General features: G+C 40.7%; 1 protein-coding gene across 1 annotated transcript in view; it reads left to right on the top strand.

Annotated features, from left to right (window-relative positions):
• Positions 1-3,723: 3,723 nt before the first annotated feature.
• LOC117003831 (zinc finger protein ZFAT-like) overlaps positions 3,724-22,551 on the top strand; it is a 79,041-nt gene continuing 60,213 nt past the window's right edge. The window contains exons 1-3 of the mRNA XM_033074154.1: positions 3,724-3,903; positions 14,594-14,764; positions 21,353-21,613. Of these exons, the coding sequence (XP_032930045.1) occupies positions 3,885-3,903; positions 14,594-14,764; positions 21,353-21,613 (451 nt within the window). The 5' untranslated portion in view covers positions 3,724-3,884. The remainder of the gene's footprint in view (positions 3,904-14,593; positions 14,765-21,352; positions 21,614-22,551) is intronic.

Below are 22,551 nucleotides of genomic sequence, written 5' to 3'. Positions count from 1 at the left end.
GGCTTAAAAGCTGGCTGAACGGCTGAACCCAGAGGGTGGTGGTGAAAGGAGACACATCCAGTTGATGGCCACTAGTGGCATTTCCTAGGGCTCACTACTTGGTCCATCCCTGCTAAGATCTTTTTATTGATGACCTGGATGAGGGGGTTGAGTGTACCTTCATTAAGTTTGCAGATGACACCAAACTGGGAGGGAGTGCTGGTGTGCTGGAGGGTAGGACGGTTCTGCAGAGGGATCTGGACAGGCTGGATTGACAGACTCAGAGCAGCTGTATGAGGTTCAATAAGGCTAAGTGCTGGGTCCCACCCTCCAGGCTAGGGGCAGAGTGGCTGGGAAGCTGCTCAGCAGGAAAGGCTGTGGGGGTGCTGGCCAACAGCAGCCAAATGTGTGTGCCCAGGTGGGCAAAAAGGCTGATGGCCCCTGGTATTCTGTGTCAGCAAGTGTGGCCAGCAGGACCAGGGCAGGGGCTGTCCCCTGTAATGACACTGGTGAGGACACACCTCAAGTGCTGTGTCCAGTGCTGGGTCCCTCCCTACAAGACACGGAGGTGCAGGAGCATAAGAGCTCAGATAAGAGCAGGGGAGCTGGGGAAGGGGCTGGAGCACAGCTCTGATGAGGAGCAGCAGAGGGAGCTGGCTTAATTGCTCTCTACAGTTACCTGAAAGGAGGTGTGTCCAGATGGGAGTTGGCCTCTTCTCCCAAGTAACAAGTGACAGGAGGTGAAGGCCTCAAGCTGCACCAGGGAAAGTTTAGGTTAGATATTATTGGATATTCACAGAAAGGGTTGCCAGGCATTGCAACAAACTGCCCAGGGAATCGTTTGCAAGCAAGTACAGGAAACTCAAATGCAGCAGAGTGTATGTGTATTGTATAATTATAAAAAAAACCAAACCAAAAAAACCCAAAAAAACAAACCAAAAAAAAAACCAAAAAAAAACCCCCAAAAAACAGACAGATGTTTTGGGCTTTTTCCATTCTACGGCAAGTGCACACAAAGTTGAAGACTTTTAATTTACACTCTTTCTTACAATATTTAGCTTGTTATACCTATGAGTTCTGCTCTCTTGTTAGAATGCTTTATGCACTTTCTCATAAAATGCTAAAGGATTTTTGCCTTAAAATATTGATATTACAATAAAGATCAGGTTGGAAATTCAAGCACTGGAAGGTCATTAAGTGTCTAAATCAAGGCTGTTGGCATATGTCTGTTTTATCCTCTGTTGGTATTTTTTATTGTGGATCCTTAGGTCACAATCACATCATTTACTGCTTTCTCTCACCAGACAACTGCCTCATTTAGCCAATTATTGTATCTTCCCTCCACAGAGCTTTGCCTCACTTTGTTTTGGTGCTTATGGGACATTTATTGATTTGCTATTTCAACAGAAATGACTTTACTTTCTGAAATGCTCATGGGGAAAAAAAAGGAAAGTGATGTACTGAAGTTTAGGGTAAAGTTTTCCTAACTGGATATCTTACATGTAAGACATCTAGGATAAGGGCATTTAAAAGTAATTATAACATTTAAGCACAGATGCTAAAATTTTCAACTATAGAAATATATAAAGCATATTGCAAATGCCACAGTGAGGAAGCAGGAAAGGAGGAAGATGCAATTAATGAATGCTGTTTTTGTATCATAAATGAACTCTGAGAGAAAAATCTGTTCCTAAAACCTCATGTTTACTTCTCAATATTTTCCAGCTTCTGTAGCAAACGAGGCAGAGTCTTGTGTTACAGATGAGCCCCTGTGCTGTGTAGCCCTCATTCATATCTAGGTCAGGTACGTCAGCAACGCTGAATGAGTCAGAGATTCTGAACAAATGCAGCGTATGACTGTGGGATGTAAAAGATTCCCAGAAATAGCTTATGCAAATGGACATGAAAACTGTACAAAGCAGTACTAATTCTAACTTTTGATTGATTTTGCCACCTTAATTCTATGGGGCTGCTCTTATGGAACAGCCAAGCAAGCTGCACTCTCATTTCACACTTGGGAATGCACATCTTCAGTGAAGTGCTTTTCCTGTTTGTGAATAAAACCATGTAACTGGGAAAAGGAGAAGTCAGCATCTGCTGTGCCCTTAATAAGGGCATCCACACTCTGTTCATGGATTCCAGCTCCAGATGCAGGCTGAAGCCCTGTGCAATACTGAACTTGCTCTATATTTGAACTAGCACTTGGTAGAGATTATTATTAATAATATTATTATTATTATTACTATTACTATTACTATTGCTATTATTATTATTGAAACTGTGACAGAATGATGCATGGATGCTCAACCAGCAGTTCTGTGGGAAGACAAGTGCTTTTCTTGGCAGGACAATCCACCCCACTCGCTGTAGTGAGGCTCAGTGACTCAAGGAACAGAGAATGTTCTTTCAATGCCAAGGTAAGGATGAATATTATTCATGTCCAAAAAAGAGCACAGTCCCTTCCTTTCATGGGCAGTGTGTGTGTGAGCACAAGTGTGCTTTCATCTTTATTACTCCTAGAAGTATGAACCGTTCTCCAGAAGATATGTGCTGTGAGTGGGAAGAGGGGCAGAAATGGGCACAAGGAGTCCAGAAGGTAAAGAGGACAGGTCAAGGCAGCAGACTAAAGACAGGTTCCCAATGCTGCTTCTCATGAGGTCAGAACACCCAGTGATGACTCTGCTATAATATTGCTCTGTTATTTCCATCTGGGTCAGAGGAGACAAAAAGAAATTTGCAGAGGAGCAACCACAGCCTCTGGAAAGGTCTGGTCTTTCCCTTCTGCCTTCTTCTTGGGTCTCTGACATAAATTCTAAAGAACATGTTTTCATAAGAGTTGTCTCAGCTAAGTAATTCTGAGTAAGAACACCGGTAAAGTGCAGCTGCCCAGTCTGTCTGCAGAGGGCTAAGGCCCAGCCTGGCCCTCACCAATCCTTCCTGCACCTGGTAGAAGCTGTGACACCAGCAGGGAGAAGTGACTTTTACACACAAATGACCCTGCTTCCTCACACTTGTCTTTTCATGCCCATAAGCACAAAGTGTGTTTGTTCAGTCCTGCCAAAGCTGCCTGTGGTGACACGGAGGACAAGGGACACAGACCCTGGGTGCCCACGATCTCAGCTCTTACCTCAGAGGGCAGGCTGAAATTAGAAAGAAATGCTTTAGTATGAAGGTGGCAAGACTCAATTAGACTCAAAATTCACAGGGATGCTGCGGATGTCCCATTCCTGGAGTGCTCAAGGCCAGGCAGGATGGGGCTCCGGAAAACCTGGTTTAGTGGAAGGTCTCCCTGCCCATGGCAAAGGGGTTGGAACCAGATGGCCTTTAAGGTCCCTTCCACTCAGTTCATTCTATGACTATCTCGTATGTGCTAAAGTACCAGTGCACGTTTTACCCACAGGTGATGAACTAAAACTTTTGGGATGCCGAGGCTGTGTCAGCCTGAGCTGTGCATCCCCGGGACGGGCGGCGGGCGCTGAGAGGGGCAAGGGGAGATGGCGGCGGGGTGTCGCCGTGCCGGGTGTCGCCGTGCCGGGTGTCGCCGTGCTGGGTGTCGCGGCTGTGCTGGGTGTCGCGGCTGTGCTGGGTGTCGCGGCTGCCCTGTGTGACTCCTGTCACGCCGTCCCCACGTCCCTCATCCTCCTCCCGCCGCTCCCTCAGCCCGCGGGCGGCGCCTCAGGGGACGCGGCCCCGCGCGGCCGCCACTGCGCAGGCGCCGCCCCGCCCCGCCGAGCCGAGCCGAGCCGCCACTGCCGTGTCGGCCGCGGCAGATTCGCCATAAGGAGCCACACGGGGACCCGATTTTCGGTGTTGATTTTTTTTTTTTTTCCCCTTTTCCCTCACTGTGTTCCCCAAGCGGGCTGCGCTCGGCCCCCGGCGCGCAGTCCCGCTGAGTCCCCGCGGCGATGGAGCCGGCGGCTGCAGGTGAGCGGGGCCGGGCCGGGCGGGCGGGGGAGCGCGCACGGATCCCGCGGGGCGGGCGGGGAAGTAGTTCCGGCGGAGGTGCGTGACGCTCCTTCCGCACGACAAGTAGTTCCCACAGGTTCGGCCGTCCCAGCGTCCATTGCCCCGCGCTGCCCGGCGGCCCGAGGGCTCCGGGACCGGGGGAAGCCGCCGGAGAGCTCGGGCACCCGAGCCTGGGAGTCCTGCTGTGCCCTGGCCGCCGCTTAGCAGCGAGTCGGTGGCAGCTGGAGGTGCTGCTGGTGCCGAGTGGAGGCGTGGAGACCCCACAGCACCTCCCAGCATGGGACTGGGGCTGCAGGGGAGCCGGAGAGGGACTCTTCGTCATTAGTGTAGTGATAGGACACGGAGTAATGGGTGCGAACTGAAAGAGGGGAAGTTTAGTGAGAGTGGTGAGACGCTGGAACAGGTTGCTGAGGAAAGTCGTGGCTGCCCCAAGCCCGGCCGTGTTCAAAGCCTCGAGCAGCCGGGGCTGGTTGCAGCTGTCCTGGCCGGATAGGCTTGGGACTGGATGATGTTTGAGGTCTGTTCCAACCCCTTTCCATCCTCTGATTCCGTAATTCCGTGCTCACCTGGGTTTGAAACCCTCGCGAGCTCCTCTGGAGTGTTACCAGCTCAAGGTCCCCACAGTTCAGCTGCAGAAGGCAGATGTTTAAGATGTGTTAAAGATGTTTCCACTGTCATCTCAGGCCTCGGTGTGCCTTGTATTGGCCTGGCTTCCATTCGAGCAGTAAATAAAGTTTCACAGAGGTGTCAGCCTCGGGAGTGCTGTGTATGTGCCTTCTTTCACAATCCCTGTGTGCTGTTGCAGTACAAGTTTGTGGAGTGATGTTGCAATAATTTAATGCCTGGTAATTACCCTGTATACTTAATTGCCTTCTGGTTGCCATTCCCTGAGTTGACTTACTAATTTTTAGTATCCTGAGTTATTTCTACCTGTCCTTAGAAGTATTGATGGATACTTTACCACTAAGGGGTAATAGCCATACTCTAAAACCCGGAAAGTTCAGCTGTAACATGAAGAAGAACCTCTTTATGTTGAGGGTGGCACTGTGACAGGCTGTCCAGTGAAGTCTTCTTTTCTGGAGATGTTCAAAACCCACCTGGATGCCTTGCTGTGTCACCTGCTCTAGGTGATCCAGCTTTGGCAGGAGGGTTGGACTAGATGATCTCCAGAGGTCCCTTCCAACCCCATGTGTTCTGTGAAACAGGATTTTATGCCAAGGACAATTGCACTATCAGGAGAATAATTGAGTAGCAGAATAGCTGACAGGTGCTGTGTTATTCATGGACTATTGTTAAAACATTCCAGGACTGCTTTATAGTCTGGGATCCAACTTTCAGTGAGAAATAATTCTCTTACTACTAATGTTACTAATAAAGTCATATTTATTCAAGCACGTTTGTCTTATTAAAAAAGTTCTGAGTGTGGTTGAACCCAGAACTGTTATGAGTCTTCAGTATTTTTGATTTTGTTGCTGCTGAGGTGTATGTGACCTCAGATGCATTTCCATTATGGCTGCTTTGAAAAGTCAGGTTCAGAGTGTTTTATACAGTGCATCCTGAAGCTGATTACTGATCATGTAGTTTATGCATTTACTGTGAGGGGTTCTTATGGGTTTTGGTGTCTGGTAGTGCAGCTTACACATTTTGATATTGTGCATTAGTGTATTTCAGTGGAACCTTTAGCAGTGTTGTGTTTAGCCACACGAGGGAGATCTTAGAACATGAAAATAAAAATGTCTTGCTATAAACATATCTACTATGCCATTTTTTCCCCCTTAATGATGGAAAAGGTATCTTATTTCTATGTTTGATAAAGGGATTATTCTAAACTGAAAATAATTTCCTAGTTATTTGAATAGCCTATTAAATCCATGTTATATCCAACTCATGCATTTTATATATTTTAGCCAACATAAATATGTGGAGACAGTTGTCTTCTGTTAAAGAACTTTTTTCCGGGAGCGTTTGTGAAGATGGTGTGTGTAAAACAGAAAAATACATGTGCTTTTATTTGCTATCATGAGTTAAACTTCGGTTTCAAATGCAAGTTTCTTTTCACAAATACAGTATCAGGCTGGTTAAATACAATGTGTTTGGTTTAGGTGAGAGTGACAGAGCTGGGGCTGGGTGAAACGTGGGAGCTCAGCAAGGCCAAGTTGCAGATCCTGCACCTTGGCCGGGGCAATCCCAATCCCAAGCACAGACTGCACTGGTGAGGGTTTGGGGTGGTGGTGGATGGGGTGCTGGACATGAGCAGCAATTGTGCTTTCACAGCCCAGAAACCAAACGTGTCCTGGGCTGCACCCAAAGCAGGGGGAGGGAGGGGGTTCTGCCCCTCTGCTCTGCCCTGGTGAGACCCCCCCGCAGTGCTGTGCCCACCTCTGGGACCCCACACATGGGAATGATGCTGTTTGAATGCTGGAACAACTGAGCTGCCTGTTAAAGGCTACACCATGCAATGTTCTTATTGCAATGTGCAAAATAGAATGTCAGAAGGCATAGAATGATTTGGATCCAAATTTTGTTTCATTCCTGTCATTTCATGTGCCTAACAGCACACAATGGGTGTTTAAATAGAGAAGTGTAAGAATTGGGCAAGCACACGGTGATACTTGTCCAGAATATGGACTTAGAGCTTCTTATGGGCTTTGCTGAGCCCCAGACAGTCTCAATTGGTGCTTCCTGGTCAGCTTCTAAGAATTCTGGACACCAAGTGGATGCATACCCACATTGGAGTTGCAGCAGCAGGGAGAGATCAGCTGCAAGGCAAGGCAGGTGGTAGTTTTAGAGGGGTCATGTCCTTCATTACATCTGGTTTGGTAGTTCTTCATTTTACTCTTTGTCTTTTCCCCAGTCTTCAGTTACATCCTGCTAGGCAAAAAAAAAAAAAAAAAAAAAAAAAAAAAAACAAAACAAACAAACAAAAACCCCCAAAGAAACAACAAAACACCAAAAAACAAACCCAAAACAAAACAAACCTTATTTATTTAACAGCCCAAGTGTGGAACTGTGCTTTGTTGTTTATCTTCCTTATTTCTATACCTTTTAAGGATGATGATTATTGTGAGAAACAAGGCTCCCTCTTTAAATTTTTTAATAAGGGATAAAAGGGACAGTAAAGAGTACTGAGTGCTTGGCAACTGCTAGAGGTGTGCCAGTTAACTTAAAACAGTTCTTTTATATACTTTTTCATTAGATTGGTCAAATGCATATTCATGAAGATTATACATATCAAAACATTCCTCTGAGTTTACATGTTCTGGGAATTATTTTGTTAGGTTCAACCCTTGACCTGTCTTCTTAAAGTATGTGTCATACTGCAGATGGGATTTATATATTTTATTTCCTCCCAAGGCCCCCTGTTCTGTGGTTTGACAGTTCTTGATAGCTGAAGGGTCGGTGGTTAATTCCTCCTTGCATTCTTTCTTTCGATGTTTATTTACCTGGTTCTTCTCAATGTTATCTTATCATACAGATAAGATAATCCACAAGTACATTAAATCAACATTAGCCATTTCACAAAATTGTCTGAGTTATTCTCACCATTTTAAGTTACAAAAATAAAGGCATTAGGTACTTCTGCAAAGGTTAACATTACAATGCACAACACATAGTCTCTATTTTAATATTTTTTGAAAGCTTAAACTATAATATATATTTAATACATTAATATATATGCTACACAGGGCCATTGCATTGGCCACAAAAGCTGACAAATTATACTATATTAAAGCAGTAAAAAGTGATTACAAAGCGTACTTTATCAAAATTGTTGTGATTAATAATAATTTGCAAAAGCAATATTTAGTAGTGAAAGTCAACAGATACATAGTCATTTATAACAATTACGGTTATTATAATTTCAGTAGAGGAACCTATCCAAAGATGTAAGCCCAGGATGCATCTTTTCTCTTTTGTAATAGGCCTTTGTATTATAGGGCCATCTCTCTTATAGGTCTGTCTGTTTTATCTGTAAGGTTTTGTTTCTGAGGAGTGCAGTTCCTAACCTTGTTTTGAGACTGTCTTTGAAGTGTTTGCTATAATTGAGAGGTTTTTTCTCAGAAAACCTCTCCAAGTCTTTATAAAATGAGAGCAAATTGAAAAACTTACTTTGCTGTGGGCTCACCTTCTTTGAAGGGTCTTTTTCCTATACAGATTACTTTTCATTGCACAGGCTCTTGAGCAGTGTGAGATGTTTTTAAAATGTTGCTGCATTCTGCTTTTTTTAAAAAATTGATAAAATTACCCTTAATTACCTGTCTCACTGTGTTTTTACATTAAATTTGACACAATTTAAATCTTCTTTTGCTTTCTTCATTTTATGAAACTTCTATGAAGATGTTTTCTTCTACTGAAAGTTAATTTCATTGCTATTTAGCTGTGCTAGATTTTTCCTTCCTGTTTCTAAAACCTTCTTTGATGATTAGCATCAAATATGATGCTTTTAAATAGCCTTCATGCTGCTTTCAAGGATTTAACTTGTCTTGAAACTTTTTTAGTCCTTTTTGTGGTTTGTTTTGTTAAAGATGCTTTTTATCTTTATATAGTTTGCATTGTTGAAGTAAAACACAAACATTTGGCTCTTTATCACTCTTTTAAGAGGATTTTTTAGTAGTACTTTAATCATGGTTACAGAGTAACTCTCAAATAATGTCACTTTGAAAAGGGTGCTGTGTTTTATTTCTGATAAACTCAAGAACTGTTTCTCATCATGTGGTTTCCCTGTTGCTGGCTGGGTGAAACAGTCATTAATGGAGTCTACACTTTTAATCTTGGCATCCCGTCCTGACCTGACATTTAACCACTCTGCATAGGGCTAATTAAAGCCTGCGTTATATTGTTTCTGTCTTTGTAACCTCTTTTATCCTCTCCAGTGTGCCACAGCCATTGGTACCCCTGTGGTCAGGTCATTGCTGGTGTGTAGCCCACACTGTACTTCTCTGTGCACTGCATTCAAATTCCTCAGGGATTTTGTTATTTGTTAAAATAGCCTGTTAATTAGATTTGACCCTAAGCTGCTTCTAAAAGGCCTTATTTTTAAAAAAATAATACATCCCACTTTATCCTCAATATTTTGGTAGTGGTAGTAACCCACTGGCATTACAACAATGGGTATCAGAAGCTTGTTTGAGTGTGTGAATGTCAGTAATCCTTATTTACAGCCAGGCATTCCAACACTGCCATTTTATTAGGCTTCTTGCATTACTGTAGTAGTAGTTAGATATATTTTTTTTTAAAGCAACTACAAAAACAAACCTAAGAAATTGTTTTGTTCTTTCCTGTAAAAAAAAAAAATACTAATTTCTATGTTGTCCTTCATTTGAAAATAGTCTCTGTTTTTTACTGCTGCAAGGTAAATCACCTTCATCTTTGTGGTCTTTTGCACTTATTACCTACCCTTCAGTCTCAATTTAAAACCATTTTCATACTTCCTTAAATTTTTTGCTTAGGCAAAGCCTGATGCTCCTCCATTTTTATTTCTCAACTTGTAATTTTTTCTTATTTATATACAGAATTTCCAGCTTAGTTCTGCTCACAGTGGCACAGTGTTGAATTCATACCCCAAGCACCTTAACTGGTGTTGTTTTGTTTTTCAGTCCTGGTATATTGTATTGTATAGCTCTAGAATCACACAGTGTTTTGGGTTGGAAGGGACTTAAAGCATCACTCAATTCCACTGCCCTGCCATGTGCAGGGACACCTTCCACTATCCCAGATTGCTCAGGGTCACATCCAGCCTGACCTTGAACATTTCCAGGGATGGGGCATCCACAGCTTCTCTGAGCAACCTGTGCCAGTGCTTCACCAATCTCACAGGAAAGGTAGAGACTTTAAAATGTGTTATTTCTTAATCATAAACATTCACAAACTTGAGTGTAATTTAGTCTTGTATGTAATGTCTGAGGGCCTCTACAGGTGTAGGTTGTTGAGTAAACTTCACTTACAGCCTGGCTAGGAAAAATGGTGACTGTATATGACTAGGTTTTCCATAAAACCACATTAAATGGTATTGATTTTAGCATCATCTTTTAGTGCTTGCAGGAATGCATCCTGTGCCGACATTGCTGAAGCAGTATTTCTTAATGTTAAAATAAAGGTTGTGGCACTTAACTAATGATGATTAAATTGCCCTGATTTTAGTTAGCAGCTGAGAGCAAGAACAGTCATGGTCAGGGGCACCTTTTCTTTCATTGAGTGCTTTCTGCACGGCTGGTTTTGTCTCAGCAGTCATTTTGTGCTGGTGAATTCAGAAACTGTTGCTTACTGTTTAGAATTCCGCAAATTTGGATGAAGGAAGCCCTAAAATAGCTTTTGATTCTCCACCTGCTGCTTCTAGTGTGGTTAATTTGTTAGTTTTGAGCACAGGGTTCTTGTGGTGCTGTTCTAATGGCAGCAAATAGTTTGTTCTACAGGCTTCATATACTTTATTTCCTTTGACACTTACCAAGGATAATGCTTTTGATTTGGAGATGTGCTATAATATTTGATATTAATTCCTTGGTAAATAAAAATAGAGAAAATAGCCAGAAACCAGTATTGATTTATTTTTTTTTTTTCTTTAAGAAATGAAGAGAAATAAAATTAGTGTATACCAGCATCATTATTGAAATACTGATTAAAATGTTATGTGGTCTATAGAAAGTAGATTTTAAGTAAAACAAAAACAAGGACACAAAAAAACCCCAAAAAACCAAAAATCCCCCAAACAACAACAACAAAAAAAAATCAAAAAACAAACCCAAAAAAATCACAAAACCAGCAAAGAAGTTTCCTGGAGATGAAGCAATAAAAATCAGAGATACACTGTAACATGTTTGTGAAAATTTCATATGTCTGAGATCACTTTGAAAATGAAGAACCTCTAACATGCTCAGAGGAGTAGCAAGATCTGATAAATAAAGTATTTTTAAAGTATTTGGCAGAAGTACAGGACATCATAATTTCTTCTACTGTATTTGCCCATTCTTTTATGTTCAGTTGAAACTGTTTTATTACTAAAAAAATAGTGTTGCTTGTCTTAAACAAAAGTTATTGGCTTTTTATATACTACTTTCATATTAACTGCTACCTCATATTTCATTGCTTCTACCAAAACAGAAAAAGTCTTGTTTATTGTTCTAGATACTTCAATATCTTACATGCTCAACATGTGTGAAAAGTTCTTTTACAAAACAAATAATTTTTGATTGGAATAGTTGTGCCCACTTCATATTGTACTTGATATCTGTACAGAAACATCAGAAAGAGGGGAAAAAAAAAATCAAACCAAAAAGCCCAACAAGACCAGGTCCTAGTCTGAGGAACAAGGTTTTTAATTGCAGAAAGTTCCTGTTAAGAATTTGATGGTGATGAGGCAACAAAGTTTGTTTCAGCTCTGTAATAAGTTTATAAGGAAATAAGTAATTATTCATATCCCAAACTTCATTGCTGCATATTTTAGGAAGGTTGACCAGATGTGTTATTATTGATCCCATCAACTTCTTCCTCAGGCCAACAAATACCCAGTGACCTTTTATTCTTGTATTTAATTGTGGAGTTCTAACTTCTTTTAACAGCTCTAGAACTTCAAAGGCATTTACAGACGTTGTTAACTCTTACTTCTTTGAAAGGAAAAGTTTTGGATCCATTAGAATGGTTTAGGGTATATAAATACAGATTTTTGTCCTTGCTCTGTGTGTCTTGTAAAAGTAGTTGTTAGAAATAAAACAATACCCAACGCTGAGCCTTCCTTTTATGCAAAATAAAAGTTTTTGAGTAGTTAAAATTGATTCTGCACTAAGTTTTGTCATACAATGGTTAAAAGTACAATAAAATGACAATAACATATTCCTTGATTCCCTTAGATACTGTTAATTTCAGTGATCTTTCCAAGATAAGTGTTTGTTTCTTGCCCCTTCCCTCTTCCCCACTCCAGCTCTAAAGTAAAACAGGACAGATACTGGTTTATGCTTTGTGAAGGAGATTGGGAATCAGGGAATCTGCTTCCTAGTCTGCATCTTACTTTTTGTTTTTAGTAATCCATTTGTTAAGCTCCCTCTGCTGTAGATATGCTTTGTGTGAAGAAAAAAAAAAACCTACTAATTAAGCAATATGCTGAGGGTTTTGGAAGAATTAAAGAAGAAAAAAAAAAGACTTTACTTACATTATAACTCAATTTTACACATAGTCAGTTAAGGAGAAAATTATTGGTATTATTTATTTCAGTGTATATTTAGCACAGTTTATAGGGTCAAACTGAAGATAATAAATTGTCACAAAGCATGTTCAGTGAACAGAATGTCCCAGATTGGTTTTGGCTGAATTTCCTGATGTTTGTGTACCTGCATACTTGATTACTGTTCCTTTCTTTCTCTGCATATTTAATTGCTGCCTAATTAATTGCTCCGTTGATTTCCTACATAATTAATTATTCACTAATTAGTCATCGATTCCATGCATAGTTAATTAACTTACTCCTTATTTGATTTTTACACTTAATTGACTATAATTCATTGCTTTATTGCTGCACTGCCTAATTAGCAACTGCATAATCAATTATTGTTTGCTTATTCCATACTTGTTTAGTCTGGTGATCAGTGGAGTTTATACTCTGCTCTCTGACCTCCTTTTCCAGTCACTCTTCCCAAAATAATTTCTTTACTCTGTTTGGTTTCCATCTCACCTGTGAGTAAAGCTCGTGCATCTTCTATGTGTTCTCCTGGTGCTTCCTGCACCTTCACTGGCACTCCCTGTGCTCTGTCACCTGGGCTGTTCACATCTGGATTTGGGTGGCCTTGGTAGTCAAGCACTTTAAACGCCCACAGAGGCTTCTGTGCATTCTTGTTGCTCTTCTGCCCCTCCCCAAGCCCTCGCTGGGAGGGAGGAGTGAGAGATGAAGTGGTGTGTGAGTACTGATTGCAGCTGTGGAAGGAGGAGACAAGACAAAACACTGAGCCTGAACTTCTAGGGAAAACAGCCAGCAGGTCAGGAAGCAGAAGCAGTGACTAAAACCTCAAAGCAGAAATGTCAGTTAAATCGTGGAATTTCAGTTGGTTAAATGTTTAGGTAAATGTTCACAGGTTTTATTTTAGAATTACATTTAAAAAGAAGAGATGTTATCTGCTGGGTCAATAACAGGCTTCATGCCCTTAAAAAATAAAAAAATAATGCTAACTAGAGCAGAACCAGTTCAAAGGAACATTTCAACATACTGCAATCAAAACAGAAATATCTGTGTGCTCAAGACAGTAGAATGCCTAAGAAGGAACCCAGCTGAGCTCCTAAGAACACGTTGATTGTACCATACACTTACATAGCTGCTTGTGTGTAAAAAGAGGATATGTCAAAAAACAGGAGCAGTATTGGAGCTGTTTTGTCAGAGATGTTTTGAAAGAGTTGAAGGCATAGCTTGTCTGTTAGTTTTGGGCTCTGCTTTTGTTATGTTTCAAGTGCAAATACCTCTAAAAGAGAGACTTCTGCTCTTCTTTCAGGACACCTTAAATAAAGATTTTTTTTGAGTGGGGTGAACTATATAAGTAGTGTGTTGTGAAGGAAGTGGAATGTTCAATAGGGGAGTGCTTAGGTTTGTTTTAAAAATAGCTCCCAAAATACAGCTTCCCTGTTCTCTTACCCCCAGATTCATCCCAAAGTTCACAGACTATCACTTTATTTCTGTACTTACCCAGTGACCTCTGGTTTGACTTGTACCTCAGAAGTACAAGCTGCTTGCAGAAGAGAAACTGCTTGTTCCAGTTTGGTTTCAGTGGGTTTATGTCCCTAATTTTTCATAGGGAGATGGAGGGAGAGTAGCAATTGAAATAAGTTTCTGGGCCAGAACTTTATACGTGTAGGTGGAGAGTAAGCGTGCTGTTAAAATTGGTTCCTGGTTGTTTTTTGGTTTCATTGGACCCTGAAGATTTCTTCAAAAATCAAAAGACTTCAGTGTTAGAAAACAAAGTCCTCTGAATTTCTCTGGCCAAAATTTTGGATTTTTTTTTTAAATCTGGGAGTATATTAATCCTTCTTTATTCATTTTTACTTTCTTGAGGCTTTGCTTTCACATCACACTTAAAGTACCTGTGAATTCAAAAGAAACATAAAACTTTGCCTAAAAAGTTGTGTCAAATTTCTGTTTAAAGCATTGACCAGAGGGAGTTTCAATGACATTCTTCATTTGCTCCTGCTGCTTTGAAGGTTTTTAGTTTGTTTTGGGGTTTGTTTTTTGTTTGTTTGTTTCTCTTAAATCAACTGGAACATTTCATGGAACTTGATAGGGATGTCACATGTTGCATATAATTTTACTGTGTGCTTGAAAATATATAAAATTATAATGATGTTTGAGGCTGGAAGGGGAAAAAGGTCTTAATTTGTTGTTCTTCCCCTTGTATTGTGTTAAAACATTTCTAAGATTTCAACCAGAAGAAATTTTTTGCCCTATGATGATCTAGCTAGGAGTTTACCCATTTCTTCAGTTAATTAATTTGGGGATGTATTATGAATGTGTTAATTTAGTGATACAACATTTGTCATTTCACCTCATTGCTGCCTGTTATGTGTTTTAAATAAATATCAGTTACTATGTTGACTGAAACAAAATCCCAGTAACTCAATGTAACATAACTTATATTTGAAAACACTAATTCCTTGTTTTTAAACTTGTTTTTTTCAGGGATCACTTCCATCTTCATGTGTAAGCTTTGTAACTTATTTTCACCAAATAAGTCCGAGCTGTTGTCCCATGTCTCCGAGAAACACACAGAAGAAGGGACCAGTGTGGATGACATCATTATTCCTCTCCAACCTCTAACAGCACCCACAAACACAAGCAAAGATGGAGAAGGTACATTCATAAATTGAGAGGAATGTCATTTTCATCATTACATATTTTTTAAGAAAACCTGTGGCATGATGGCTCTGCGTTGTGTATGGAATGGTTTCCAGAGTTTGGTTTTATAATGAGCACTGTACAACTGCCACCCCAAATTTCATTCAGCATGGATTAGATCACATGACAGATATGGATAAACTCAGCATGTCTTAGGGAATGATGACATTGGTTCATTAATTTTCAATGTCAAGTTTAGCAAAGTTTGCTTCCTACAGCTTTGATTTGAGCTCTGTGGTAGAAGTGGGAAGATTGTCTAGCAGCAGTGAAAAGGACACCATGGGTGAGAGTTTGTCTTGAGGTGTCCTTTGTTGTGATTCAGGTAATGTTAATAGCTCTGTTCCAAAAAGGAAGTAGCACAATTCATAATTTATAACTGTGTTTTGATAGTGATGCTGGTAAATAAATCGATCAGAGGTTGAATTAATTACACATAAAAATTTTACTGTGCAATGGTAAAAGTTACATTCATTCCATTCCATTTTTAACTGATCAAAATTTCCATACTTTGGAATATTAGCAATGGGTTCAAAAGAATTCAGACTTTTTATCTGTTTCTATGCCCTTAACTGAGTAATGGATTTATATTGTTGGCAAACCTCTTGTTTAACACAAATACTAGGATTTTCAAATCATTATAATTTCATGATTTTAAAAATTACTGCTTATGGATCAACTTCCCTCTAATATCACCCATTTAAGAATTGTTTGGTGTTGACATATGTATGTGATGTTTCTTCACTTATTTACCTGTGATAATTCAGTAGTTAAATTAATTTCATCAATGTAAGAAGATATTTCTAATAATGGTCATGTGGTATTTCACTAGAGCTGCTTTCTCCTCAGGTGGCTGGTAAGGAAAAATCTCACCAGAATATTATTTCACAGAATATCCAAAATTACCAGTGTATCAGAAGATGATGAATAAATTTCAAATCAGTTTTCAAAATGTCATTCTAATTTTATTTTCACAGCAGGGAATTAATTCCTTGGGCATGCAGAATACATTTTCCTTTCTCAAATCTTTGTTTCCTGATATCCTTTCACTACATATGTGTCTGAACACAGTGAGACTGGTACCTTGTAACATATTCATTTTAGTAAAAGGGCTCTTCTGTAAACTTCTCTTGACATTTTTGTCAGGAGTATCTGCACTTTCTGTGTTGTATGTGTTCAGCATGCATTGTACATTTATGAGGATAGTTTATAATTGCCATCATGATCTGAAGCAGCAGAAATTAGACATAATTGACTTTTGAAAAAACAACCCTGCAGATCTTATGTAAAATATAACATTCTTAAGTTATATATTCATAATTTACCTTTCCCATTATTCTTGGTGAATATTTTTATTGATCTGATGTGCTCATATGGTGCCACCTTTTTCAGGTTATGTAGCCCAACTTTTTGCCATCTGCTGTCAGTAAGAATGTCAAGGTAAATTACTTTTCCACAGTTTTCTAATAATATTCTAGGCATTCTTTAGCATTTCTCCTTTCCCATCAGACAGATTGATTGAAAAAGACGGTTCTGATGTCCCATTGAATTATTTTCTGTGTTCTGTTTAAAAAAGTATGGTACTCTACAGTTGAACACAGCACTTGGAAAGAGTTCTTCTTTCAAAGCATAATTATTCCCTCCTGCTATGGAATCTGCAGCAGATAAAACTTAGAAACTTTATAGTATACAATTATTTGTCAGTGAACCAGTCTTTGTAGTAATTCAGTATTGTCACTGAAAGAAGAAGTAATTGGTGAATGACAGTCTCAGAAATTACAACTTTTAGTACTTGGTGACTAGTAAATGAACATCTCTTTGTCCTTTGAAAGCTTAATTTCTCTTCCAAATGTTGGTAAATACTATAACTAACCCACAATTGGTATAGAAGAGTGAATGCTGAGTTGCTAATGGAGCTCTTTGTTCTGCCTGAGTAATAAGTTAATGATTTTATAAGTACTGGAGACAAGTAAAGTGCTAGGCATGTAATATGTGTTTATTACTCTACTATTATTTCATTTACAGTGCTCTCTGCTGAATTATGTTTAGTCATGCTACTTTCCCATCATTAAACCATGATCTATTTAGAGTTGATTTTTCCTAAATATTTCCTAAATATTTTGGCATGATGATGTTAAAATTTTTTTATCAAATGGAACCAAGTGTACCAAGGAGATGTTGCTGTTATACATGCACAGGTCACATTTTGTCCAGCACTGAAATGTGACATCTTTGTTTTGGGAAATGACAGGTATTCACCTGGTAACTGTAGTCATGCATACTCCAGTTTAGCCTAAGGCTTTGTTATAATTCTTCACAGTGATCTCCATTTCCTTCACAGTGTTTTGAAAAACTCGGCTTTCTTTTGTTTCTGCCTAGTCAGACTGGTGAGGATTTGTGGGACAGCATCAACGGCCCTGGCTTCATCTATTCATACTGTTATTGCCTGATGGATTGTTGTTTATTTTGGACTGTATCTGGATTATGAATGCATGTCTCTGTCGGTTATGAAACCTTGAAGAAAGTTACAGTCCGAGCGTCATAATCTCCTCCAAAGAGTGCACCACAGTGTGTGCATCAGCCTCATCCTTGCCTGAACACAGGATGCAGCAGAGCCTGCATTCACACCTGAGGGACAGGAGGTGGTACAAAAGCAGAACAGTAACAGAATAAGGCTGGGGATGAGATTTACATCCATGCATTTGTGTGATGCTGAAAATGGCCATGTGCTGTTGGAACTGATGAAATGAAAGCTTTTTATACTTGTGTTTGAGGAAGGGTTCATGTTGCATAATGCCTCAATCTGTTAAAATATGGTCAGGAGGTTTAAGTGACATTTGCACGAACGTTTTTTGACTTCTGACAAACTTTTTGTATTAAATGGATTGATTTGGAGAAGCTTATGTGAACAATTCCAATGAAGGAACAATATAAAAACAGACACACGGTTTATTTCATTACTCTCTTTTTGAAGTGTCTTTTTTATGTCTTTGAGTACACAATTATAGAGCATAGCACAGAATGTCTTCCCTGAATATTGCCATTGCTCATCCAATAGCAGTCAGCATAAAGATTGGTTTCAGTCAGTCTATAATGAGTGCAAAATCCCCAGAAACAACTAAGTTGTTCTTGAGGGAACAGGATCTTAATTCAGAATCATTTTAATGATCAATTTAAAACTTCTCTTTGTGACTAAGCATCCTTGAAATAAGTGATAGGGGGATTTTATTATTTATTTAATATACTACTTTATTTTTAGCAGTTAAATAGATTATTTTTTCTAACAAACAATATTTGATTAACTTGGTTATGTACTGGCAGATGAATGACAATGTTCTGCTATTTAATTACTGTGTGCTATTGATCTTAGGTGGTTTGAGCTGGAACTTGTATACTGCAGTGTGAAGAGCTCACTGGGGGCAAACTGGGTAGGGAGACAGCTGGAATTTGTGGTTATGTGCCTCATTAAAAATTTCATTCCGGCATTGTTAAGTCAAAGTAGCTTGAGGTAAGTTCTGTCCTGGAAAAAGGAAACGAAGGAGCAAGGAAAAGAAGTTACTGTGATAAGCCTCAGAAGTTCTGGTGATGTCAGTTGCTCACATGAGCCCTCCTGTTCCTGTGTTTGTTGCTGCCTGCCTCAAGCCACCAGACCCATTTAAATGGTTGAGAGCTGCTGTAGATTCTCCTACTGGTGGACACATTTACAAACATTCTTAAAATTTGCACATTCTTTATTTGCCACACCATTAGTAGTCACGGTGCAATATTTTAAGCCATAGCAGAGGTTCTATCACCAGCTATCTGAAGGAGCAGTTTTCACATTTCCATTTGCATGCAAGATTTTGTTTCTATTTCTGTCTTAATGTGCAAGTGCTGTTCTGTTTTTCATTAAATCTGCACTAAAACAGTCAGGAAGAAATACCTCTTTGACCTGATTTTTCTTAATTTCTTTTTGTTGGGTAATCTGATGATTGCATTGTAAAGGAATGAAAAGAATATCATACACAGAGAATACAGTGGTTGCATTCATTCTTCCAATCCTTGGATTTAACTATTTTGTAGTAGTCTGAACAGCATCCACATCTGTATTCTTCATGTTGGAGAGTTAGAAAACTGCAGCCTTTTGATGGGTTGATGTAAAGATAATTGTTGTGGGGTTTGTTTTAATTGTTTGTTAGTTTCTTCAACTCAAATGCTAATTGCTGTGATGGATGGATGGATATGAAAATAACATCAATGCAGCAAAGAGAAGTTTTGAGAGCACTGAAATCACCCCTTTCTTTTTGGCTGATAGTTGAACAAACTTCTTTTGCTAGAGTAGTGTGAAAGTTCAGGACGCTGGTGGAGGGTTTAAAAAAGTTACGGGAAACAGTTGAGTTTTTTCTGTTAATAGTGAGGTTTTTTAGGAGTTTTACTGCATTTATTTAGGCAGACAGGTATTCAGTCACTCCTATAAGAAGACAGAATGCTTTCTTTTTTATTAGATAGATTACATAGTTAACTCAAAGCTGTGGTCTCTGAATGTGGAGTTTTGTTTGCCTGTATGTTTCAGGGAAATGCTGAATGAATAATATGATGCTACATTCTTCTGTTCTCCTGCATGATCTTTCTTTCAGGTTCATTAAGTCATTCATTTTTCCATATCCTCTAAATCAACCAATTCAATAAGACCTTTAAGCACCTGTGCTTGAAAAATTTTGGTGGTTTGGGTTTTTTTAATATTCTCACTTTTTATGGTTTTTCAGGCTTCTACATTGTCAGTCTCAATTGACAATATCTGTAATTCTACAGCAGTGACGAGAGAAATCTTAAGCAGGAAATGCAATTTACAGTAATTTCACGAATACAAGCCGCACCAATTTGACTAAGATTTTGCTCCTAAACCGGAAATGCGGCTAATAATCAGGAGCGGCTAATACAACCTCAGAAGTGCCTGCCAGAGTGCTGAGCCGAGCAGCTGCAAAGTCGGCATTTTGCGATTGTTACAAATCGCTACTTTGTTGCACCGTGGGTGGAGCCTGGCTCCGTGTAGGCAGAACGGGGGGCGGGGAGAGAGGCGGGAGAGCTCTCTTTCCTCCTCTGCCACAGCCCAGGGGAGAGACGGGGGGAGGGCCCGGCGCCGCCATTGCTGCAGCTCGGGGAGGAGAGGGGGGACCCGGGCCGGCCCTACCGCGGCCTGGGGAGGGTGGGGGGGGGACCCGGGCCGCCCCTACCGCGGCCCGGGGAGGGGGGGGAAGCTGGCGCCGCCATTGCTGCGGCCCGGGGAGGGGGGGGGGAAGCCGGCGCCGCCATTGCTGCGGCCCAGGGAGGGGGGGAGAAGCGCGCGCCGCCATTGCTGCGGCCCGGGGAGCCGACGGGAGCCCCGCGCAGCCATTGCCGCGGCTCGGGGAGCCGACGGGGTGCTTTGTCCCCGCCCGCCGCCGCCGCGGCAGGAGCGGGGAAACTCCGTCCCTGCCCGCCGCCGGCGCCACGGGCGCGGGAAAGCTCCGTCCCCGCCCGCCGCCGCTGCCGTAGGAGCAGGGGAAGCTCCGTCCCTGCCTGCCACCGCAGGGCAGCGCCGACCCGGGGTGACCGAGCCCAGTGGCAGCGGCGGCCGGCCCCGAGCGGCAGCACCGTGCTGGACCACCTGGCCCCGTCAGCGGCCCCTAGCGGGCCGAGCCTGCACAGCCTTAGCTCAGCCAGTAAACCCCGCCCTCCCGCGGTTCTGTTACTAATTGCACGCGGGTCCTCGCTGCGAACGACAGAGCGGCTTATATTCGTGTGCGGCTTATCTATGGACAAAAACCAAAATATTTGCCAACACCCAGAGATGCGGCTTATAGTCAGTGCGGCTTGTATTCGTGAATTTACTGTATGTTGTCCTGCATTTCTGTACACAGCATGTCATGGATTTCCTCAATATTTCCTCTACAGAAATACGGAAATGTAAAATTATATTGTATTTATTAGGAGTTGTGGATTACTTCTGATTTTAATTAAGGATTTATCTTTGCATGACTTCTGGAATTTACTTGTTACCCACAATTTTTTATGCCAGCTTTTGGCTAGAAAGTGCTGACAATCAAGAACTACAGAAAATATTAGCAAATAAATGTTCCCTGTATTAAAAGGACAATGAGATTTTGGTTCTTAAACATCCATTGTTTTTCTCTGGTTACATCTCAATACCTGGATAATTTATTTGAAAATTATTTAAATTAAAAGGCTTTTTGTAATGTTGAAACACAGTAGAGTAATTTTGTAGAATACATGTGCTGATAGAGTTACAGTGTAGTCTAGAAGAGTGCTTGCAGTGTAATTAAGTAAAGCTGTGGCACTTTGACATCTGCTGATCTCAATGACACAAATGTTATTGCTTTGCAGCTCCCACAAATGCCAGCAAATACCACTGCTTGAAATGTTTGTGTGATGCTAGCCTATTTTTAAGCTTTTGGGATAACTGCACTCAATCTTCATTTAAGGCACCTATTTTTCAAAGATCATAGGGATACTAGCTAATTAGCCATGGAATTTAATTATAATTTACTTTATAATTTTCTTTTCTAGAGCTCCTTGTAGCAAAGAGGAAAAGGGGCAGACCAAAAGGGTCCACTAAGAAGTTTTGTGTGGATGAAGATGTGGCAGAAAATAACCCTGTTCCCAGCAAAGAGACTCCAGCTGGGACAGAAGAAGGCCCAGAATCCTCTGAAGTCTCACCAGGCAGCCTGGAATGCAGGAAATGCAATCGGAAATTCTCCAATACACGACAGCTGACTAAACACATCTGCATTATTGTTCTAAATGAAGGAGAAGAAGAAGGAGATGGAGGTAAGAAAACATCCAGCAAAAATTTCTGAAGCAGGTTGTGGGACACTGTGTTCCCACCATGAGAGCTGGCTTGGAATCCTCAGTGCTGGCTTTAACTGGAATGGAGTTGTTTGTACCTTGTAACACAAAAAAGCAAAACTGAGCTTGGACAAGGTATTTAAACTTCTTTCAAAGTGGCCAAAATGTTTATTACAGTAATGATTGTCATACAACTCCCTGAAATGCTTGTTTTGCATTAGCAACTGTTCTGTTTCTCACAAAGTGGATTGTAGTTTTTCAGTGAGAAGTGGTATAGGCCATGCAGGTGAGTATCACACATAGGTGAGGAAGGATGGTCCTGTACAGGTGTTTCTGTCCTGTGACTTGGGAAACCTGAATTCTGTTCTCTTCTTTTGATAGAGTTTGCTGTTCTGGATGGCTTCTTTTACTGTATAAAAAATAATGTCAAACTCAAACAAAGCTTTCTGTGAATGATGGTTTTTGGCATAGGAGAGTCCAGTGTTTAAATTTAGGTTTGAGATTGATTTTGGATATATTCAACTTCTCAAGCTTTTATTATAAAAAAGAGCAGAATAAAGTTATTTTCAGTTGTAAGGAACCTAAAATGACCATCTTGTCCAACTTCCTGTCCAATTCAGGGCTGACCAGCAGTAAAAGGTGCTGCTGCTGAGGGCACTGTCCAAATGATTTCCTAAACCCTCATTGGCCTGGGGCACTGCACCCCAGTCAATTTAAAAAAACAATATTTGTTCAGAATAGAGTAGTTGAAGGGATGTACAGTCATCATCTCCTCTATTCTCTAATCTATCTCCTCTACCTGTCTGTTTAACTTTTCCCTGAAGTGGATGTCACATACATACAATTACCTTAACTTTATATGAGTTTTGTGTTGATGGTAAAATTTAGCTTTTGCTTTTGCTACAGTTGCTCAGTATGAT

This window comes from Catharus ustulatus, chromosome 1 (genome assembly GCF_009819885.2).
Source record: "Catharus ustulatus isolate bCatUst1 chromosome 1, bCatUst1.pri.v2, whole genome shotgun sequence".
In the NCBI taxonomy this organism is placed as follows: Eukaryota; Metazoa; Chordata; class Aves; order Passeriformes; family Turdidae; genus Catharus; species Catharus ustulatus.
Note: the sequence above shows the minus strand (reverse complement) of the source record. Positions and strands in the feature narration are given on the sequence as shown.